The sequence below is a fragment of the Macrobrachium nipponense genome, chromosome 26 (assembly GCF_015104395.2).
Source record: "Macrobrachium nipponense isolate FS-2020 chromosome 26, ASM1510439v2, whole genome shotgun sequence".
In the NCBI taxonomy this organism is placed as follows: Eukaryota; Metazoa; Arthropoda; class Malacostraca; order Decapoda; family Palaemonidae; genus Macrobrachium; species Macrobrachium nipponense.
The window spans coordinates 38,507,974-38,529,601 of record NC_087215.1 but is presented as its reverse complement, the minus strand read 5'-3'; the positions used below and the strand labels follow the sequence as shown (position 1 = coordinate 38,529,601).

The following is a 21,628-nucleotide window of genomic DNA, read 5'->3' as shown; positions in this document are numbered from 1 at the left end:
CCCCCCGTATTTGCGGGGGATGCGTACCAGACCCCCCCGCGAATAGTTAGAATCCGCGAATGTTTAGAACCCCTATAAAAACGCTAAAAACAGCTTATTTTGTTAGTTAAAACTTAAGAAAAACCACTAAAAATTTTCATACTTGGTTTTTTTAATAGTTTTATCACAAAAAGTGCATTTTATGATGAAATTGATAACAAAAACCAGGAATTTGTGGATATTTCTCATAGAAAAATACCGCGAATGCGTGAATTTTCCGCAAATAATGTAGGGAAACGTTCCCGAGAGAAATCCGCGAATGTGTGAGTCCGCGAATCCGGAGAACGAGAATACGGGGGGTCCACTGTATATATATATATGTATGTATACTTACTAATGTTATGCTTCAATAAGACTGGCAAGTTTAGATTCTAGATTCTTTACTTTCCAATGTACTAAATCTTTCGGAGATATACAATCTTCATCATCAGGTACCAGTGCACTAACATTAGTGCATCCTGTCTTATTGAAACCTAGCACTAGTAATATAGTATAATATGAAAGCATATGTACACAGTGAAGTTGTGTGCCTGCTTAGTAATTACACACACACACACACACACACACACACACATATATATATATATATATATATATATATATATATATATATATATATATATATATAGATATATATATATATATATATATAAATGTTAAGATAAAATCATATACTAATATTCAAATTAGGTGAACATCATAGCACATGTTAAATACTTCACTGGAAGCCTGATTGCCTTCACTTCCCAGAATTTTTTTTTTACTCTTTATTTGAAACTTGAATCTTTTTACATACATTACAGGTTATACTTTTGCATAAGACAGACGGATATCTTCTTGGATTATGTCTGTTGTATATTTGGAGCGTTGTAACTTGAACTAAAATGTTTTGTATAAAAAATATCTTGGTTCACTTTAGACTTTCTCCCTTATGATATTAGATTTACGTACATGTAAAATATATGATCTCTAATGCTATGTGCTAAATTTTCATGTTTTTCCTGGTTGTGTATTATTTGATTGGTATGAAGCATGAGATTAAATTTATTTTTTTATATCCCGATTTCATCTTTCAAAAATTCGGTTGCATTTGAAAATCTTTCTGATAGTCTGGCTGGGTTTGTTATATAAAGAATATTGTATTTTATTTTGTGTGATGTTGCATTGTAGTTGTATTGCTAGGATTGTGGGGATGGGTAGCCCTTTTATTGACATTTTATGTTATAATAACATGGATCGACTTTTTCTGGAGGTTAAGTTGCAAGTATGATGCTATGTCCTATTTTATCGTACTGCTCCCTCAGTTATTTTTCTTTTCACTAATAATAGTCATGTGTACAGAACCATAGACAAAATATATATGTATATATGTAGTATAGTTTAGAAGCATCAATAATGCCGGTTATTATTTTCATTATATTTTTTTATATTTTATAACAAGACTTAATCACTTTTATTTATATTATATACATATCTTTACAGCTGAGTGCGGAGATTTTGTGGAAGAAGATTACCCCGACCACCGCTACCTCTCCTTGTATAAATTTGTTCCCTCGCAAGATGCAGAATTAGAAAGAAAAATTATGGAGAATCACAAGAAACATGTGTAAGTTGGAAGTGTTTTGTCATTGCTATATGGAAATTTTTCTTCTTTAACTTTACTTTATTTTAAATTTATTTGATAATTAAGGTCACGATATTTGACCGTACTAATTAGATTGGGTGAAGAAAATACCAAAACTTATCTTAAAAAATTGAGTTGCTGGTCCCTATTTCTTGCTAGAGTGACTTAAGATGCAGTTTTGCTATTTAATTTGCCAGCTTTTAGGAACACTTGCATATTAAACAGTTACAGAACAGTTATACTATAAGACAAAATATTCATATGGAAATATTATCTTCATTATGAAGGTAGGTTCATTACTATTGTAATATATACTCATTAAAATATATGTATTGTGTATTGATGATTTGATTATTCTGTGAGTAGGAAAAAATTTTTTTATATGTAGCATGACTTCCTTCAGACCAGGGTTTGATTAAACTTTCCAGAAGTACTTTGGAACAAAGAAACTTTTATGAAGCATTATATATATTTATTAAGTACTTTGCTTGAAAATTTGTGAAATTTGGACAATATTGGTAAAAGCTCCAGAAAATGTAATCATGACATCTGATTTCTTTAACAAGAAATTCAAGATCAGAATTTGTAAAGTACCACTGTCTCTATATAAATGATGGTTTTATTTATAACTTTTTGAGAAGTGCAATATATTCAGAAATATGCTGCAATCCAATTTGCACTGTTTTAGAAATCAGTTGCATACCAACCGGTATAAGTTGCTCTGCTGGGAAAGATATTAAATCATTGTGCACAATATAATTTGCATGCCATGTGTGCAGGGGCCTCATTCAGGATCTCACCCGTGTTGCTGGTATGATGCCAGTAATCAGAGTGACATTATCTGCCCTATCATTAACTGAGTCCACCAATTTATATTAGGCTGTTGAGACTAATTACTATTGGCCTTTAGGATTTCCAGTTTTCAAAACAGTATTAGGGCTACTCTGTTTTTTGTGTTTTAAGATTACATGACTATGCCATCCTCTGACAGAAGTTATGTTAGTAATTAACTATTGCATTTAGAAATTAAATTGCAATGTTGTTAACCTTATTTTTTTATCGGTAAAAGCTTTTTGAATTTTAATTTTAATGTAGAGTTTTTTTCTTTCTCTTTAAAGGGGCATGACACCAGCCACAGCTGATCTCAATTTGTTAGAGACTGCAAGAAGATGTGAGCTATATGGAATCAAGATGCACCCTGCTAAGGTAATAAGATGCTGTATTGAAATTTCAAGTACCATTAACTGTTGAAGAAATTTGTTTTGCAGAAAAGCACTTAATGTATCACAGGTTCAGAAATTTGTACTTAGATAATTTCATGAGTTGTTATTCTTTATTCTCAAAAAGGTTTTTTTTATCAAGAGATTTAGCTGTAGTAGTGAGGATAATACACTACTAATGAAGATGTTAATATTCATGGCACACTGGAGTTTGATTATTCTTTGTAAACTGCCGTATTTTTATGTTGAATGTTGAAGTGTAATATTTACTCACATTTTATAGAGAGGGCAGTGTACTGTGATGAGCATCCTATTCATGAAGAGTATTTGATGTATATTTAACATTTTTCTTATGATTGTGCATTTATTTGAAAAGTTTGGTTATGCTATGCATCCATAGTACTAGTATATATTGATGTAAAATATCGTTGTTATGATTTTGTTGATAAGTTGATTTTACATGGCTATTGTAAATCAATTGCATATGTATTCCTGTAATTTTTGCAGAGTGCAACATATGATAGTGCTTCCACCTGTCTCTTTTGCCATGTATGTACATACGTATTTGCAGCTTTGAGTGTGTGACATTTGTAATACATGTCCACTTTGAACAAGCTTGAAATTCTTGTTATTTTGTGCACAATCTATAATACTGTTTTGATCATCTTGTTTGATTCCGGTGTGGTTCTGTTGGTTGTCTTCAGATGGTATTGTATTGGCTTTGGAAATTGGTGCACATGCTATGTTTTCGTATGCTGCTTCACCACCTGGCTGTGAATAGGGTTTTGCAATCAAGATAGGTGTTATTTCTAGCATTATTTGATATGATATTGTTTTCGAGTTTTTAGCTGTTAATTAGGGGCTAAAGAGAAATTATCTTTCTCATCTTGAAATGAGTCACTTTTGATCTAATAGTTGTAAAATGATACTCTTGATACTAATGGAAGGATTTGCTTCTCCAGGATAATGAAGGCGTCCCTCTCAACTTGGCTGTTGCACACATGGGTGTGTTGGTCTTTCAGAACCATACAAAGATCAACACATTTTCTTGGGCAAAAATAAGAAAACTTTCATTTAAACGGAAACGCTTCCTAACGAAATTGCATCCAGAAGGATATGTGAGTACTTGAGTTTTTTACTTTTGTTTTCATGGCAGACAGTTTTAAAATTTGGTTGAGTCTGTTTAATACTATACTCTCAGGAAGGCTTTGTTGGGAAGTACAGTAGCATGTGCTGTGCATTTTGAAACTGATCATCTATTATGGCTGTTGCCAGTATTTTCCTCATTTCAAATGAAATTATTTGGGAAGGAGTGATGGTATAGTGAAAACTTCCTTTTGAATGCACTTGAGTTTTGTACAGGTTATTCAAATAGTATACATTACGTATTGATGTTTCCAGTAGAGCATTGTCACTGGGTCCCGATTAAATTCCAGTATTGAGTGGGACAATGCAGTTGGTTGTAGTCTGACAATCTTTTTAAATTGCAGAACATAACTGAAGGTAAATCCAAACCTGTGGAAGGGTTTTCATGTTAAGGAGGTCCCAGTCTTTTGAATTTTGCTCTTGCATCATATTACAATCTTGTGCTGTTCTCTGTAGTTAGCTGGGTGAAATAAGGATAAAGCTGCTGTCTGTTTAGTATTTGGATCTTGTAAAGTATGGGTAGATTTTTTGTTGCTTACATAAAAATATCGGAGGAATGAAGCTGTTCCACTCTTTCAGTCAGTGAATAAGGAAGGAAACTAAAGAGCATATTTCATCTGTCTTATTGTATAAGTATTGTGCAAATGCTATGTTGAATGGGTTAGGATTGTTATAATAGTGATAGAAAAGTTCTTTAAGGTCTACAATAATATACTGATGGAAGCAGTAGTAAAGTTTTATAAGCTATGTAAAAGCTTTCGAACCCTACCCTGGGTTCATTTTAAGTCGATTCGACTGACAATGAACCCAGGGTAGGGTTCGAAAGCTTTTACATAGTTTTATAAAATTTTACTACTGCTTCCTTCAGTATATTATTGTGGAACTTAAAGGACATTACTTGTGCCCTCGTATTTGAGATTGCTACCCAGTGATAGAAAAGATGTTGAATTGAACCATTGTTAATGTACCCAAGAAATTGAATGGAAGAGGGATGGAAGAAACCACAAAAGATGTGTTTAATCTTTACACTGATTTATGTATATATATTGAATAATTTGCTGACTGCCTTTTCAAAGGGAAAATTGTGTGGAAGGAAGGTAGCTGATGTTGATGATTCCTTGTTCTCAGTTTTTTTAGCATAAATGAGAAATAGGTTAAGTAGATTAGTACCAGTATTGATTTTCAGTAGTTTAAGACAAAATTTATTTTAAAAAAATTATTATTTTGGCTAAGTCAATATTTAGAAATATTGCACTACCATATAGAGGTAGGGACCTTAGGAAATGTTTACTATTGCTGTTCAGGGAAAATTGGGTTTCTGAGGAATAATTATTTTTATCTTTTATTTTTATATCTACAGTGACTTGTAAATAATTCAACCAGGGAGCTGATTCTATAAACGTAGTTTGCATATAAAAGCAAACTTTTTTTTTTTTTTTTTAAAGGAAGAGTTTTTCAAGTAGTAATGATCTAATGTGCCAAAGATTTAATGTTGTATATCATGAAGTTGAAATACTTTTACTTTGGCATTTTTGATGCAGTACTTCGATAGCATAATTTGTACTGTTTTTGAATTGAAAATTTTTATTAAAACATTAATATTTCAATACAGATCTATTATTGGAAGTGCCTATTCGTAGTGTGACAAGATGTTTCAAGACAAAAAAAATTTATGAAGGAAGAAATCACTGTGGTACATTGTTACTACATGAGCATTCAGTCCTTGGGTTTTTATTTGCAAATTTGGTTATTCTTTGTGTCATCAGTTAGAATGCCTGGCAGGAAGGAGGGAAGTTTATAGTGTTAGTATAAGTTTGTATTAAAAACAATTTTTTTTAAAATTACACTTGTTTCATAATCCATTTCTTATATTGCATAACCTCAGTGTTACTATGGATCATGGTTCACAAAGGAGGGCAGTAAGTTATGTTGTCTGAGGCTAAAGTGCCTCCATCACAGATACTGAGGAGGATGAATCAGTCAGAACACTTATCAGTGATATACTCATTGGAAGATGGAACTTACCCCTTTTTGGTGATGCAGATGGAGATAACCATGAATGACTGTATCAGCTAGGGTACTGTTATAAGTTAATGATCGAATGAGTAATAAAATTAAGTGTCTAGAGCCTTTCCCAGTAATAGGAGGGACTTGTCACTTGGCTACCACAGATCTTGATGGATAGGAATCGAACTGCCTATGGCTTGCCTTCTTTAATTCAAGTAAATATGTGCTTGCAAAAGTATACTGATATTTCCATGAACCTGCTTTTAAAACCTCATTAACAGTATACATTTCATATAAAACTATGGATGTGGATGAGGTTCTTATCTCATGTACAGTAACTCTAACTTGAATGGCTTTGCATCCATCTCTGGTCATATACCTTTGAAATGACCTGGAGTCTGTACCACAATGTATTCTTTGCCATACGCAGTATGACATAACCAGTGGTCAGAAGTCTTTATGTACCATCCTGAGAGTTGCTAATTTTATAAAGGTATACTACTATACTTATGTCCTGACTGGGCATAGAAGACCTTCATCATTTTAGTTATATCCCACTATTGAAAGGACAAAAAGCACAGTGTAGTAGCCTTCCCTTCTTATAGTTTTGGTCATTGTATAGAAGTCAGCAGCAAGAGAATGACTTACAGGCTTCTAACTCTCAATGTGCATAACCTCACCTGCTGATGAAGTGCTCTCATTGACTTGGAGATGCAGAGTCAACAGAAATACCATCTTCCAGTATATACCATTTGGGAGGTACAGTATTATTGCATGGGATACTCTTCTCAGAATGCTGACAAAGACTTTCCAGTTCCATTTATCAGAGAGGTCTAACCCTTTAGTGTCATAAGGTTATGGGAAGAGCAAATGTTTAGCCTTTAATTGCTGAAACCATCAAACCTTTATCCTGTCAAATAAATCATAGGAATTCCTATATTTTGAAGACCAGTGTCATGGGTGGATCAGTAGTCATCCCACTACACCATTATTGTAAGTGCTCAATTTTGCCTGAGAGTTATAGAATGGATTCTCTGCAAGGCTTGAGACATGTCTTCTGCTCCCTCATTCTCAAAACTTCTGCCGCTATGGTATTCCTGTATGATTTCCATGTCATGACCAGTATCCCTAGAGTCTTATGAAATCTGTGAAAGTGTGGCAGTAGAGAGGTTTTCTCCATATTTTGAAATTATTTTGGTAGTTCTTCCATTAGGGAGACCATTATTGATTTGGCCACTGAAGAACTACTAGTGACATTTTGAGAGTCCTTGATAATGTTTCCTGGTTGTGCTGTTTCCCTAAAGATGAATAGTTCCAATTCTCACTCTTGCCATTTAGCAGTGTTAAGAAGTCTGAAGTACTCCTAGAAGGAAAGGCTTGTTGTGTGACATTCTTAAAAAAAATAAAGAAGCTTCATTCTCAAAACCTCTGCCACTAAGGTATTTCTGTATGATTTCCATATTTGATGACCAGTATCCCCGGAGTCTTATGAAATCTGTGAAAGTGTGGCAGTAGAGAGGTTTTCTCCATATTTTGAAATTATTTTGGTGGTTCGTCCAGTAGGGAGACCTTTCTTGATTTGGCCACTGAAGAACTACTAGTGACATTTTGAAAGTCCTTGATAATGTTACCTGGTTATGCTGTCTCCCTAAAGAGGTACAGTTCCAATTCCCACTCTTGTCATTTAGCAGTGTTAAGAAGTCTGAAGTACTCCTAGATGGAAAGGCTTGTTGTGTGAAATTCTTAAAAAAAGAGGCTTCAATGCTAGAAGGATGATGAGCTTGCCCATTATACCATTATACCATTATACCATTCTTGATATCTTACAGAATTTTTAGGGTTGCCTCGGACAAAAGTTGAAAGTAAGAGATTTGTCCATCTTTATAGTTATATTTTGGTCCTGATCTATTGCTGAAACTGGTTTCTGCTACTTTTGATGTCTTTCCAAGTTGGGCTAGAAGTCCACTAAGTAATTCAAATGTCTTGGGACACACAAATGTCAAGGTCAGGGTGTTATTAGCAGATGTTATGAAGTCATGACATTTCTCATAGTTGTTGCTGGGCCTCTGTGATTTCATGGAAAAATCAGGACTTGTTGGAAGGTATTTGCAATCTTCAACTGATCTGTTAAATACTTGTCTTGGGACTTGGTTCCTGAAAAGAGGCTTGGTGTCATGATTCGTTGTATTTCTTGAAGAAGAGTGAACCTGCTCCTCGCAAGTAGAACTGTGAATTTTTAGAAGAGAAGTGGCTTAAGCCTTTTGACTTGAAGTATTCCAAAACTTGAGAAGCTGAATGACTTATTAGAGGTGGAGTGGCTTGAGTCCTTAGTAATGAGATCAGTGCTGGTCCTTGGAAGTGGAGTAGCTCTGGAGTGTCTCCAATCCTGAGAAAAGGAGCAGCTAGAGTCCTTTGAAGGAGAACAGTTCTGAGTCTTTGAAGTGAAGTAGTGCTGGTCTTTAGAACTGGAATGGCTCAGATCCTGTGAAGACAAGATTTTTGTTCTTAGAAAGGGTAAGAGCTCAGTCCATTAATCTGGAATGGTTTGGTTCCCTGGAATTAGAGTAGCTTATCTTTTGGAGTAAAGTGACTTTTGTCTAGAAATGGTCTGGCTTGAATCCTTATGTTCATTTTGATATAAATTGGAATATTTAGGGTCCCAAGAACAATCTGGTATACCATTTGAAGTCTTTGTGTGGCACTGACTCTAGTGAGAATTAGAAGAACCTAGAAAATGGATGCTTCCTCTGAGAATGCTGCAGTGCTTTTTTAACATTTTGCCTGTTGTGGCAAGTCATTTAGTTTCATCTATATAACCATATTTAGAAATTCATTGAGAGGAGATCAACACCTTCTCAACTTTGGTGAGGAAATGTGAGTGGAGTGAGTAGCAGTCTCATGATGTGTGTTGGAAAGCTGTGAAAGGTGTCTTAGCATTTGGAGATTGCCTTTTTGCAGCATAAATTCTTCCATCAAAGTGAACTGAGACTACTTTGAATGCTCCACCTAAGGTTAAATGGGAAATCCAGAAATTCCACAAGGAGTGTTAGGGATAATTACACAGTAAGAGCGAAGTCTGGAGCTGCACCAACTGGCATTACATGGACGAAGGAGTCATCAAAAGAAAGGTTCTTCTTCATGGATACCAAGGAATTGCTAGAGTTGTTCAAGGATCTAAGCAATGTGAATTGAAATCAAGGAGTCTGGGGTGAAGAGGTACGACCAAAAGCTGTAATTTTCCTCCTATAGTTCTTTCTCTTCAGACAAAACCTTACAGTTAGTGTAGGTGAGGTTAAGCATACATACTGTTGATGACACATTAAATACAACTCATGAGGTTCCCTGTTAATACTAGCTCTGTAGTATGAAGCTAACCAGGCAACCCAGTACATCAAGATTTGACACATTAAGAGTCATGATAAGATGTAAATAAAATCACTATGAAACATGGTAAAAAAACCAGATTTTGACATAGGAAAAATCTATTTTTGGCAGCCAGCGTTTGTTCACAAAGGAGTTACACTCTCATGGTACTACCCCCAGGGTTTCATAAGAGTGACCAACCAATCCCCAAGAATTCTCATCTATAGTTGGTCTTGTATAGAATAGTGCTTGTTGGTACATTGATAGAATATAAAGTATTCAAGACAGGAAGGCTCAATCTTCTGTCCACACAATGAATGCCTCAGTTTCCCCTTCATCCTACTCGCACAGATGTGACAACAGCACATGTTGGCTATCTTCCTCATTACATACTAGGTATGTGCAAGATAAATTTTCACTCCAGTCCGATGCCTTTTTGTCAGGGAAAGTGGGTGGGTTTTGAGGACTCACAGCAGCTACCAAAAACAGGTTTTTCTTATGTCAAAACCTGTATTTTGATAGCATAGCCACTGTTTTTTCCCCAAAGATTATAAAAGAAATTGACAGGTGACAAATTAAATAAATTACAACAACCCAGATATATTTTTGGTCCTAGTTATAGTCACAGCAAGAGCCTGTTCTGGCATAAGGCCAGTGTAATCTTCAAGAACAACAACAGTCACAGGTTATTAATCATTTTGTTGGCTCCAGATACCCATTAGGGTTTAGCAATAAAGAGCAGGAAACAACACACAAACCTGTATGTGTTTTATTCTTTGTTCTTCTAATGTGACATACGTAATAATGTTTAGTCTGGCTGCAAGACTATTGTACCTTCCTTGGCAATATCTCAGCTTGACCACCACTCTAATGGCAATAGTGATTCAGGAATTTTTTTACCCTGGTAAAAGTTACTGGTTACCAATTGTTTTCTTTATTCCAGGTACCTACTAAGGTTTAGCTAAAGAACAGGAAACACATGTACCTATACAGTATATGTGGCTCTGCTGTGACCTATCTAAATTATGTCACGTCTGGCAGGAGGATTATTGTGCCTTCCAAGGTTAAGGAACATGTACTGCTAAAAACCACCTTATAAACTTGGAAACTTCTTTGAAGAAAACATTTCTGGAAAAGTTAACTATGTACGTACTCATCTTTCGGATGTCATGTGACTTAGGAAACAAGCGAGGATCTGTATTTTTTTAGAAAGGGAACTGAAAACATTCTCAGCCCAGAGAGTTTGTATGTGTTAGGTTATAGGAACGTGTCCTATCATCATAGGACATCTCTGATGAGTAGCATAGGACATCTCTGTTAGAAATGCACGTTCCTTTTGCAGCACGGGGACATCTTTGATGTCTAGAGGGCAACTCTTTTGATAGTGCACAAGTTGACACTAGAATATTTAGAAAGTTTCTGGCGCTAGACAACTGCTGTAAAACTGAATCGCCAATAACCAGGGACTGCATGTAATGAATTCCAAAGTCTTAGGATGACCCCAGTAGCTCCTTGTGGCCCCAAGCTGAGTGACCAAGAGAGATTCCACCATAACACAACCTTTTCCACCAGTCTTTTGTAGAGAGATACCACCAATCAATAAAATCTTTATCTCTTCATGTCTGGAGTCTATCCAGTATCTCTTTTCAGTGAGAGATCTCTCTTGCAGAGCAGTGACTCAGACATAGGGCTACTTTGGAGGATCTTTGTCAGCCATATCCAAGATAAACCGTCTGCTGCTGTGATTGGTGTCGAGTGGATTTCTCTCCACTCAGAGTTTCTTTTCAATACTTAAAGATCTTCTGGATCCTTTTCAGAACAGAGGAAATTTGTCCTATTTATACCGGCGAGGGCCTGCAGGGCTGGCTTGTGATTAGTTCATCTGAAGATGTGGACATCACTTCACCCAGGGAATTCTCTTTGCTTTTCAAGAGCTTTGAGCAGTCTTGTTTCACCTAGGAACTCAGACTTCTATATGTCGGCCTATGTCGGACCTTACTCTGGTACTGAATAGTCTCACTCAAGCTCCCTTTGATCCCTTGCATCAGTCGTTTGCATGATACTGACGTTTGGAAACAGTTTCCTTCTGACCTTGGCTTCCTTGGAAGAGTTGGAAAGCTCCTTGGTCTAGCTTATGACACAAACCCTCAAGGGGTTAAGGTCAGTAGCTTTCGAATGCGCCTTAGAATTCGTGGCTTAAGACCCAGATTTCCACGGTTCATGGTAACAAATTCACATCCTTTTCCGTTCCTTATGGTGTAGAGTTTGTTATCAGCAACCTTTAAGAGATTTTGCATTGGCCCATCAAAGCACTGCATTGCTATCTGAAAGGCTCGCTCATCACCTAGAGCTTTGGTGTTGTAGACTTTATGTTAACACAATCCAGACCAAGAAGACTTTATGTTAACACAATCCAGACCAAGAAAGATGAGTCCTAGAATACCCTTTCGTTTAACTACACAAGGTGATAGACAAGCCTACTCCTCATCGTCAAGTTCTGTCACCAATTAGGAACATGCAGAGGCGCATGATTACGCAAGCCTACTCCTCATCATCAAGTTCTTTCACCAGTTTGGTGCATGCAAAAGCGCATGACACCAGAGGAATAGGCTGACTGCACAAAATCACTTTAACTTTCTTCTACCTGAAAGATGTTGCCCAGAGATCCTTAGACACTTTCCTTGGGTCAATGGTGGCTGTTCAACAAGTGTAACTCATCCAATGCCCCTGGTGGGACAATTTGTATCATGCTCTAGATGGCTGTGTGGAGTAGGGAATGAGTGAGGTGACTGGTTTCATTTCTTAACCTTTTCTCCTCTCTTCAGACCTACGGGCGGTTTGAAGAATGGGCAACATCATACGCTTTAACTAGTTTGATGCAGGTAAGCAATGCAGCCATACTGTTACAGCACTTTTTATATCCTTAAACTCCTCTCTCCAGCAAGGGAAGTGAGGAGTGGTGACAAACCCATTTCTTGTGGCTAACATGTTTGTTGCTTGAACAGATATAGTTCTTTTTGACTTTCGTTATGCAATGAATCTGGACGTTGGTGTATTTAAACCCAGTGGACAGACTGTTAGATATCCACATACCTAACAAACCTCTCAAAGGCTTAGGTCCTCTTCTTTAGAATGCTCATTTCTAAGAAGAATGATTAGATGTGCTGAACCTCCAGTCAGTTCAGGGTTCTCATACCTCCCTCCAGGTGTGAGTCTGTCCTACTGTTAAGACCGAAGGTTTGTTCCACATATGAACAAATGACAAATTTTTATGAATTTGTATTTTTCATAGCTAACAGACCTGAGGTCTTAACAATGACTGCTACTTTTAAGACCTCAGGTTTGTTAGCTATGAAGAATACAAATTAAATTTGTCATTTCATCTGGGATGTTTGCCTTGACACTCAGGTGAACCGTGAGTGCTTGAACTGGGTATAATATTTTATCTGAAACACTGAGTTTCCTTATCAGAAAAAGGGGATTATGTGTCCCTTTAAAAGGTCCCCATTCTTGGCTGGGATTGGTTAGGCCAGGAGACAGCATTAAATGGCAATTGTTTAAGAGAGCCTAGTACAATAACCTAAGTCAGGTCGACCTGTTTGCCAGAGATCCCTTCCAGGTCCACAAATGGAGTATCTTTCCAGTTTCAGATGAAGGTAATTGCAAAGCCTTTTCTTGCCATGTGAGTCAGACTGTTTACATCCTACTGTTTTGTAATCTCAGGATTAGATCTACCACAGATGCAAACTGTAACAGGCCCAGACTTCATTCCAATTGTCATCTGAAAAAGTTGGGGTGTGGAAGGAATCTTCTCGGGTCTTTCATTATAGCACTGATTTGAGTGTTATTGGGAAGAGGCAGCCAGCTGCAAAGAATATTCCAACAAAAGTCCTTGCCACAGACAGCATCTGCTGAACTTGTTCCTACTTATTAGGGAACCTTTTGACTAGAGTCTGTCGACTACCACTTTCAGGTTTCATCAGCACTCTTCTCTGGTAGCTCCCCAGATCAACCAATCATCTAGGTAGGCCTCTAGTAAATTCCCTCTTTCTTGAGCTCCCATAAGATGAATACTAAGTATAGTAAATAAAAACTGTATGCAAACCATGTGTTTGTTCAAACTAGAGAGGTTGAAGATCACCCTTCCTTTGTAGAAATCCTTCTTGGGGACACAAAGGAATGGTGGCAAATAAATATGTCTGTCTATGGCCCCCTTTTAAGAGGGGTCTGGTTTTTGGAAAAACTCCTTTAGAGGAAGAGGAGGATGGTACTATCTTTACTGTAGCCCATTGATATAATACTGTGTCCCCAAGAGGACCATGCAAGTCCAATTGAGCTCCACCTTTTCCCTTGCTTTGAATACAAACTCTAATTCATTTATTTTCCTTGTCCCTGGTAAGAGCATCTTTTCCACTTTAAAATGGGGTGCTTCTGCTATTTTTCTCCTTTTTTCTGTTGTTGGAGGGATCCTGTAGTGATGACTGGAGGCTTGTATGGCTCTGATTCATGCAGAGCTTTCTTAGTTTAAGGAAGGGGAAACTCTCAAGAGTATTTTCCCAGATTCTCCTTTTCCATGAACAGCATATTTTGTGCAATTCTGTTGTTGGGTATGTTCAATGAGTTGTGCAATAACCGACTAAACAAGTCCCAACAGAAGGGAAAAATGCAATAGGAAGGTTACATTGGGCAGTGCAATGTTGGAGCCCACCAATGCTTCATTTCAAGCCTTAATGCAGCACTCTGGAAAGTCGAAGTGCTCCTCATAGGGTCCACATAAATGTTTTGGCTACTGCAATGAACACTGTTCTTGAAGACTCATGAAGCTCTTTATGTCATAGCTACTTCCATATAGTAGTAAAAGTTATAATATGGAGGAGGTGGAGCCTAGCATTAAATTCAGCCTTGGTTTTCCTGAGATTTTTCTCATAGGGTTCCCAAATTGCCGGGTAGCCATGTCCAATGGGAGCTTTTTCCTCTTTTCTCTCATAAGGAAGGGCAAGTGTTTCCCATTCCTTTGTAAAACTATCAGATATTAGGATGGAAAACTATTGGATACTGGGATGGTGGAGACAGGTTTATGCCATAAACTTGTTTCCCAGTCAACACCAAATTTGGAAATTCTGTCTTCACATGACCGATTGTTTCAAAGGTAAAGGGACAAAAGGTGGTACTCCTGATATGGTATTGGTTCTCAGAAATTGTTGTTGCCTTGTATTTATCATTAAACTGGAGAAAGGTTGCTTCTATCTGAGGACGAACAGGGCTATGCTATCCAAAGTAAGCAGATCACACAATCAAAATACCTTGAGTCATTAATGGGAGCGTAAAGAAACGTGAAACATAACTTAAAAATAAAACTAACACCAAAGTTTGCAAAATACAGTAACTACAAGCAAAAAGGCAGGTAAATTTATTGAACAAAACTGATACAACTTAATGCAAAATGAATGAAAAGATAACAGTATTTAAAATGAAAGAGAACAACAAAATATGTATCACAAAAAGCAAAAGGAAACTGAAAGGGAAAGGGGTAAGTTAGGGAAGAAGAGATCATCTGGCATTACATACAATAAGTATCCTAGAAACCCAAGCATACAGTTAATAAAAATTAAACAGGTGCTAATTTTAATTAAAGAGCCAATTCCTGTGCAAAGATAACTGGAGCTTACCAAATCCTTTTCAGCTTTAAAAATAAGCTAAAATAGTAATATGGAAATTGAAATATGAATGAAAAGTTATAGAAAAATGAGAATAAAGGAAAAAGAATGTGGTGAACTACTTGCTTATAAACATAGAGCACAAACAAAAGAGTCTTTGTTAGTATGTGAGAACTGATGACTCTGATCATCCCTGCACACTACTTTCCTACCACAGTAAGAAGTCTTTGTCTTGAAACATTTTGTTACAAATGAAGTGAGCACTATCAGCACTTATTATTAGATAAATTGATTATATTTTTGGTAAAGCTGTTGAAATGTAGTAAATTGCAAGCACAATTCATATTTATGGTCAAGCTTTTGTTCAGAACAAGCATAACATTGTTTTATAGTCTTTGTTAAAACTTAAGATATATTTTTTAATGCTGTGGTTGTAAGATGTCACTGTCTGTCATCTGTGAATGACAAATTTGATTTATTCTGTGCAAACCACTAATTGGATTTTTTTCTTTTACAAAAACATTCTTATCCCATGAAATGAAAACAAGGCCTGTTATAAGCAAAGGCAGACCCTGTTGTGGGTTACTTATACCATGAATAAACTGCTCCAGTTTTTGTACCTTGAATTAGGCCTTTTAGCAATATAGCTTTTTTTGTAACTTATCATTAGTGTATGACTACAGTATTTTTTACTGCATCACATATTGTATACTTTAATGAGATGGGATGTCAATTAACTTTGTTGTTAGACTTTTTGATTTTCAGTTTTCCATTGGTGATGTGTAGCCATAATATTTCTTATATAAATTATATTCTGTATATAATAAAATTGTATGATAATAAATCTAGATGTTTATTATATACATGAACAATGTAGCACATGTAAATAGTGAAATATTGAAATCAGAATTTTGATTAACTTATGTACCAGTTTATGATCATGTATTTCAACAGTATTTCTTTTGTCTTCCCCTCCCCCTTGTGATTGGCTGGTCATCCCCCCCACTCAGGGCGAGGTAGAGTAACTTACAAGTCAGCTGTGTGTTTTGTCAACCCGCCTCAAAAGCATGTACTATATCTAACTCACTAACTGTCGGCCAGCCGCTACTTCACTGGCATGAATTTGGTTTTCAGTAGTAATGGTCTGTAGATGTTTAGTTGATTTGCAAAAGGTCAGTAGTTGGATATCTTGAACCTATTTGATTTTTAACTGTTACAATCTAAAATATTTTTCCCACTGTAATAGGATTTTTAACCATTACTGCTGTAAAATCATTCCAAATTTGCTCTAAATTGAAAGGTGGAAATTTAACTCCTTTTTAGTGAGTAAAAGAATTCGCTTGGTTTTTACTGATGTAATTTGTATTGATTTCAACATCACTGGTTATATTAAAGCTTGAATGCTATGTTAGGATGTTGAGGTAAAAATAATTGGAGTTTGGTTGCTTATAGATTAACATGTTTTTATGATAGATTAGATTGTTGAAAATGAAGTAGGAGCCTTACTATTTGGTTTTCCCAGATGTAGAAACAGCAGCAGAGAAACTAAACTTGCATTTATGGGTGATTTCTTAGCATCGTAAGGTGGTTTGAACTTATAAGCTGTTTGTTGAAATTGTAAAATGCCGTTTAACTCATTGGGAGGATGCTAGATTAATAGTCCATTATAATATATTACTATCTTTTCTCGCTTACTCTTTGAAATCTTCTATAGGAACTTTGTATAGAATTTGATAATGTCAAGATTTTTCAGTTATGCACTGGCCATAATTTTGGTCCAGGCACATTGTTGAAGTGTAATTATAAAAAGCTAAATGCTTGTCATGAATTTTTTAACATATTTAAACAAATATTTACTCATTACAGTTATTTGCCAGAATCTTAATTTTGTTAATTTTTAGGTCCTCTTAGAATCTCACTACATAGTATTATTTTGAATTTATCTTATGGTCTATTTTGTAGGCTGGAGTAACTGTTCATGGAACTTTTTGACTTCCTAATGTTATCAGAGACTTAACAGATACCGATCAGATTCACTGGTCATGGCTATCAACCCCCTGCAAGTTAGAAAGTTTATGAAGCTAGAAAGTTTGTGAATACTTCTTATTCCCTAAGGATGAGGCAGTTAGCCACCCAAAGATCATTGGCTATGTTACTGTAGGCTGCTACCACCTGGTTGGTTGTTTCAGGGATAAGGGGACAATAAACTGAACCAAGAACATAGAGATTACTTTTGAATTATTAACTTGTGCAGTTATCAGTAATTAGTGAACTAAGGTAACAATACACATCAGTAGTCTTTTCTTGTTACATAATTTGTTAAAACCATGAATAACAAATCCCTGCTCCTCATATGTTGATACATTTTTTATTTCTGCACAATTTTGAAAACATTTGTTGCCGCTATTCACAGGATTATGAAATGATGTATGGTTTGCTTTGGTAATAAAGTTGTGACACTTATAAAATTCAATAAAATGAAAAATACAGTATCAGAAATAAACACTCAATATGGAGAAAGAAAGACAATAGATTGTAGGCCAACCCGATAGTGACATTGCTTATGATTTGATAAATTCATGTATGCAACATTGTTTAGGAAATGGAATGATGAGTCTATTTTTGTGTTTCATAACACTTAAGCAATTAATTAAAATTGTATTCCCACCTCAGACAGAATCTTGTTGTTGGTCCACATAACATCAATCACTGATTGGTACTTATACAGTACTATTTTATCTCCCCTAGTGATTTCTCTTAGCGACTGCTAATACTTGGAGGTCATTCAAGCAATGAGCACTACTAAATTACATGCAAGGGAACCACAGGGCTTAAATTAGATTAGCTTCATAGAACAAGGGAGATGACAAGGGATAGCTATGAACGTTTGCATGGACACAGAGATGAAAAATACAGTAAAAGAGGTAAAAGTGACTGCCACACTATGCCTGTACTTTACCGTCTTTGATTGCTGGTCTCCTCTTCCTTGAGGGCACTGATGAATAAAGGGAGATGCTCTCAAATTTCTTCAGGTAGGGTCTAGCTTGCAGCCATGTGGAAACACAAAGGACAAGGGCAGCTCAACAGATAAGGAGCTTTGGACTTAACTGGGTGTGTGGAGCGTCTGAGAGAGCAATCCCCTTGGTGACCTCTTTTATTAACTTCGTGTGCCCTCCAGTGGCTTCTGGATTAATTCTCGACTTTTGGGAGCTGGCGCTGGCATTTCAAATCCTGAAAGACTGGGCAGACGGCAGGAAAATCAAAGAGAGGGATGTGCAGATCGGCGAGAGAGATGCCTTGCATTTGTTCGTTTTATAAAACTACTTGATTTATGTTATACTGTGTGGCAAAATGGGGAAAATATAGAACAATGTTTATCTTAACCTTGTAAGAGCAACCATCTCTTCATTAGCACCTAGTCCAGTATGTATCAAAGAAATTAGTGATATATGTATATCTGGTATAGTTCTGTCCAGTTCTTTTATATTTAGCAGATTTGTTAGATTTATGGTAGGTGAATATATCAGATCATATAAAAAAAATCAGTAAAAAAGATAACAAATGAATGATAGAAACAACAAGCTAACTTCATTCAAAAGCTATATGTGACAGTTACTCAAAATTTAAAAATTTAAGATACAAATATCTCTAGGTCTAAAACCTTCAATAGAATACGTACAGGCAGTCCCTGGTTATTGGCGGTCTCAGTTATCGGTGATCTGGTTTTATGGGGCTTGTATAGTGATGAAAATTGCTGATTTTTTGGCTCCGATATGCCCCAAATTCTGCTTATTGACACTGATAACTGGGTGTTGGTGCCAATGCTTACTTAACAGAGGCGCAGGTAACAGATAACCAAAAATTGGCAATTTCCTATCTTCACGCCATCGGAACGGAACCACCGTCGATAACTGGGGACTGCCATACTAGGGATGATATTGGTACCTAGAGAAGAACCAATAAACAGAACAACAACATCCTCTATTAGAGTACCCCAAATGAAGATGCAGCATTAAAAGCATTGAATATGATGTATCTAGTTAAAAACATAGAGATACCCTATTAAAATTGGTGAAAACTATATTCAGTGGGCAAAACTAATCCCAAAAATCAAAATGTTAGGACAAGTCAAGAAGATACACTTTATGTAACTGGACTCCAAGAACTCTTTAGTATCACATCTGCCACAAATATAGGTATACAGGCAGTCCCCGGGTTACGGCGGGTTCAGCATACAGAGTTCCGAGGTTAAGGCGCTTTTCAATTATATTCATCAGAAATTATTTCCAGGCATACGACACCTACAACACTGATCTGGAACAATAAATATGACACCAAAAATGCAAAATAATCAATATTTGAAGGTTTTTTTATGAAAAATGCAATAAGAATGCAGTTTACATAGTTTTTAATGCACCCAAAGCATTAAAAGTAAGGTTTTCTTAAGATTTTTTATGATGTTCCGGCTTACGACGATTTTCTACTTATGACGCGTCCCGAGAACGGAACCCCCATCATAACCCAGGGACTGCCTGTATAGGAAAAAATGTGATAATTCTCAAAGAGATGTATTCTGCAGGTCAAACAAGCACTCAAGCATGTGGAATCATAACACACCAAATTGTTATAACTTAGGACACAATTACCAAGCTAGTTCCAAAGAATGCCCATGTCATGTAGTAGTATACAGTTCTGAACCTAAAATTTGCAAAATAAAACAAGCATACCAGTGATTGCAGCAAAATTAGAATTAAAAGTAGGGATGTCAGTGACCCATCCACAAAAGAAAAATCTTCATGTAAAAGGGTAATTAACCAAACCTTGAGAGAAATAACCCATAAAATTATAGAAAAACATAGCCATCAACTAATAATGCTTAGGAGAATAATGGAAAAACCCAGAAATCTAAAACCTTGAATCAAATTACATATACAGTCCCTTTGTCCCATACTCGCAGGGAAGTGTACCAACACTGAAATGTAAACAGCATTGGAAATGGTTAAGCAAGCAGCAAAAGATAAGTCGATAGGTCCTCACTTAACAGAGACAACTAAAAATTGATAGTCTAAATCTATCTAGATGTACATGGAAACATTTAGAAAATAGTTAATGAGATTACACCATCACCAGTCATAAAAACAGCTGTAAAGTGAAAGAATGAAATAAAGCACCAAGTACAACCAAAGAAATGTAAGTCCAACACTCGAATGTTGCTAATATTTTGAATCCTAAGCACAAAACCAAGGCCAAAGCAGGCCATAAAGGGATTCAATTGGACATGATAGAGATTAGTGTACTGTAAGTGGAAATCATATAAATTACATAATTCCTTTAGCTGATAAAGGAGATAAATGGCTGATTTCTAAAAGAGTCTGCAGATTCAACACAGTCCTTAATATGGATGCCATGCTTTTGTTTAGGAATTTAATACACTACCAAATGTTGATGAATATAATCTACTTAGTACAGTAATTGTTATCACTTTATTGATAAAAGAACCTAACAGTAAGGCATAACCAGGTAACTTGCAAATCAGATACAATATCTTAAAGTGCAGTACGCTTAAACCAGAAAGCTGAAGTCTCAAATTGAAATCTAAAGTAGATTAACATTTTAATAATAGTAAATGGAATAATACGGTGTTCTTCCTTATTCACGGGGTTGGGTACCAGACCCCCCCATCCCCCCGGCAAATAGCTACAACCTGCAAATAGTTGAAACCCACCCCCATAGAAACACTTAAAACTGCTTATTTTGTTAATTGAAATTCAAGAAAAACCAACTAAAAATATTTATACCTGGCTTTTTTAATAGTATTATTACAAAAAGTGCATTTTATGATGAAATTGATAAGAAAATACAGTAATTTGAGGATATTTCTCATAGAAAAATACAGCGAATAGGTGAATTTCCCATGAATAAAGCTCCTAGATGAATCTGCGAATGCACGAGTCTGCGAATCTGGCGTCCGTGAATACGGGGGAGTTGACTGTGTAGCAAAGATTAATGAACAGTCATTTTTATAAAAGTAAAGCAGTCAACATTGCAGTCAGTGCAATTCAAAACAAATTACATAATTCTTAAATTAAATGGGATAAAAACCAGTAATCACCAAAGCTCAACTAACCTTTCCTAAATTTTCATTCCAGCCTAATATGGAATGTGAACAGTCCTCAAACTAGAATCCATTAAGGCAACTATACCATTTAATATCAGAATTTAATCCCATGTGTTTATGTCTCCCAACATATTAGACACTATACCATAAACAAAAAACACTGATGACTTGTCAATCCATGAAAAATGATAGTGAACTCACTTCCATATTTAAATCACATATGATCTAACAATAATTAAAAAGTCTTACATTTCAGTATTCTGGCCTAAAATTAAATGTGGTGTTAGCTCCATAACTATGGGATTCTTACTATTGAATCCATGTTTGTTTGATGTATTACCCACATGACCCAGTCCCAGGATAAAGAATAATGCTTATGAAATTGAAAATAGTTTGTGTTTGTCCAGTTTTTAACCAAGAATAAATGTTGAACCTTGAGAATCAATTCATTAAG

The 21,628-nt window shown here is 35.9% G+C and overlaps 1 protein-coding gene across 1 annotated transcript in view; it reads left to right on the top strand.

The window, feature by feature from the left end:
- The window catches only part of LOC135200191 (FERM, ARHGEF and pleckstrin domain-containing protein 1-like), a 739,864-nt gene that overhangs the window by 442,220 nt on the left and 276,016 nt on the right, over positions 1-21,628 (top strand). The window contains 3 exon segments of the mRNA XM_064228579.1: positions 1,522-1,645; positions 2,782-2,869; positions 3,846-4,001. Of these exon segments, the coding sequence (XP_064084649.1) occupies positions 1,522-1,645; positions 2,782-2,869; positions 3,846-4,001 (368 nt within the window).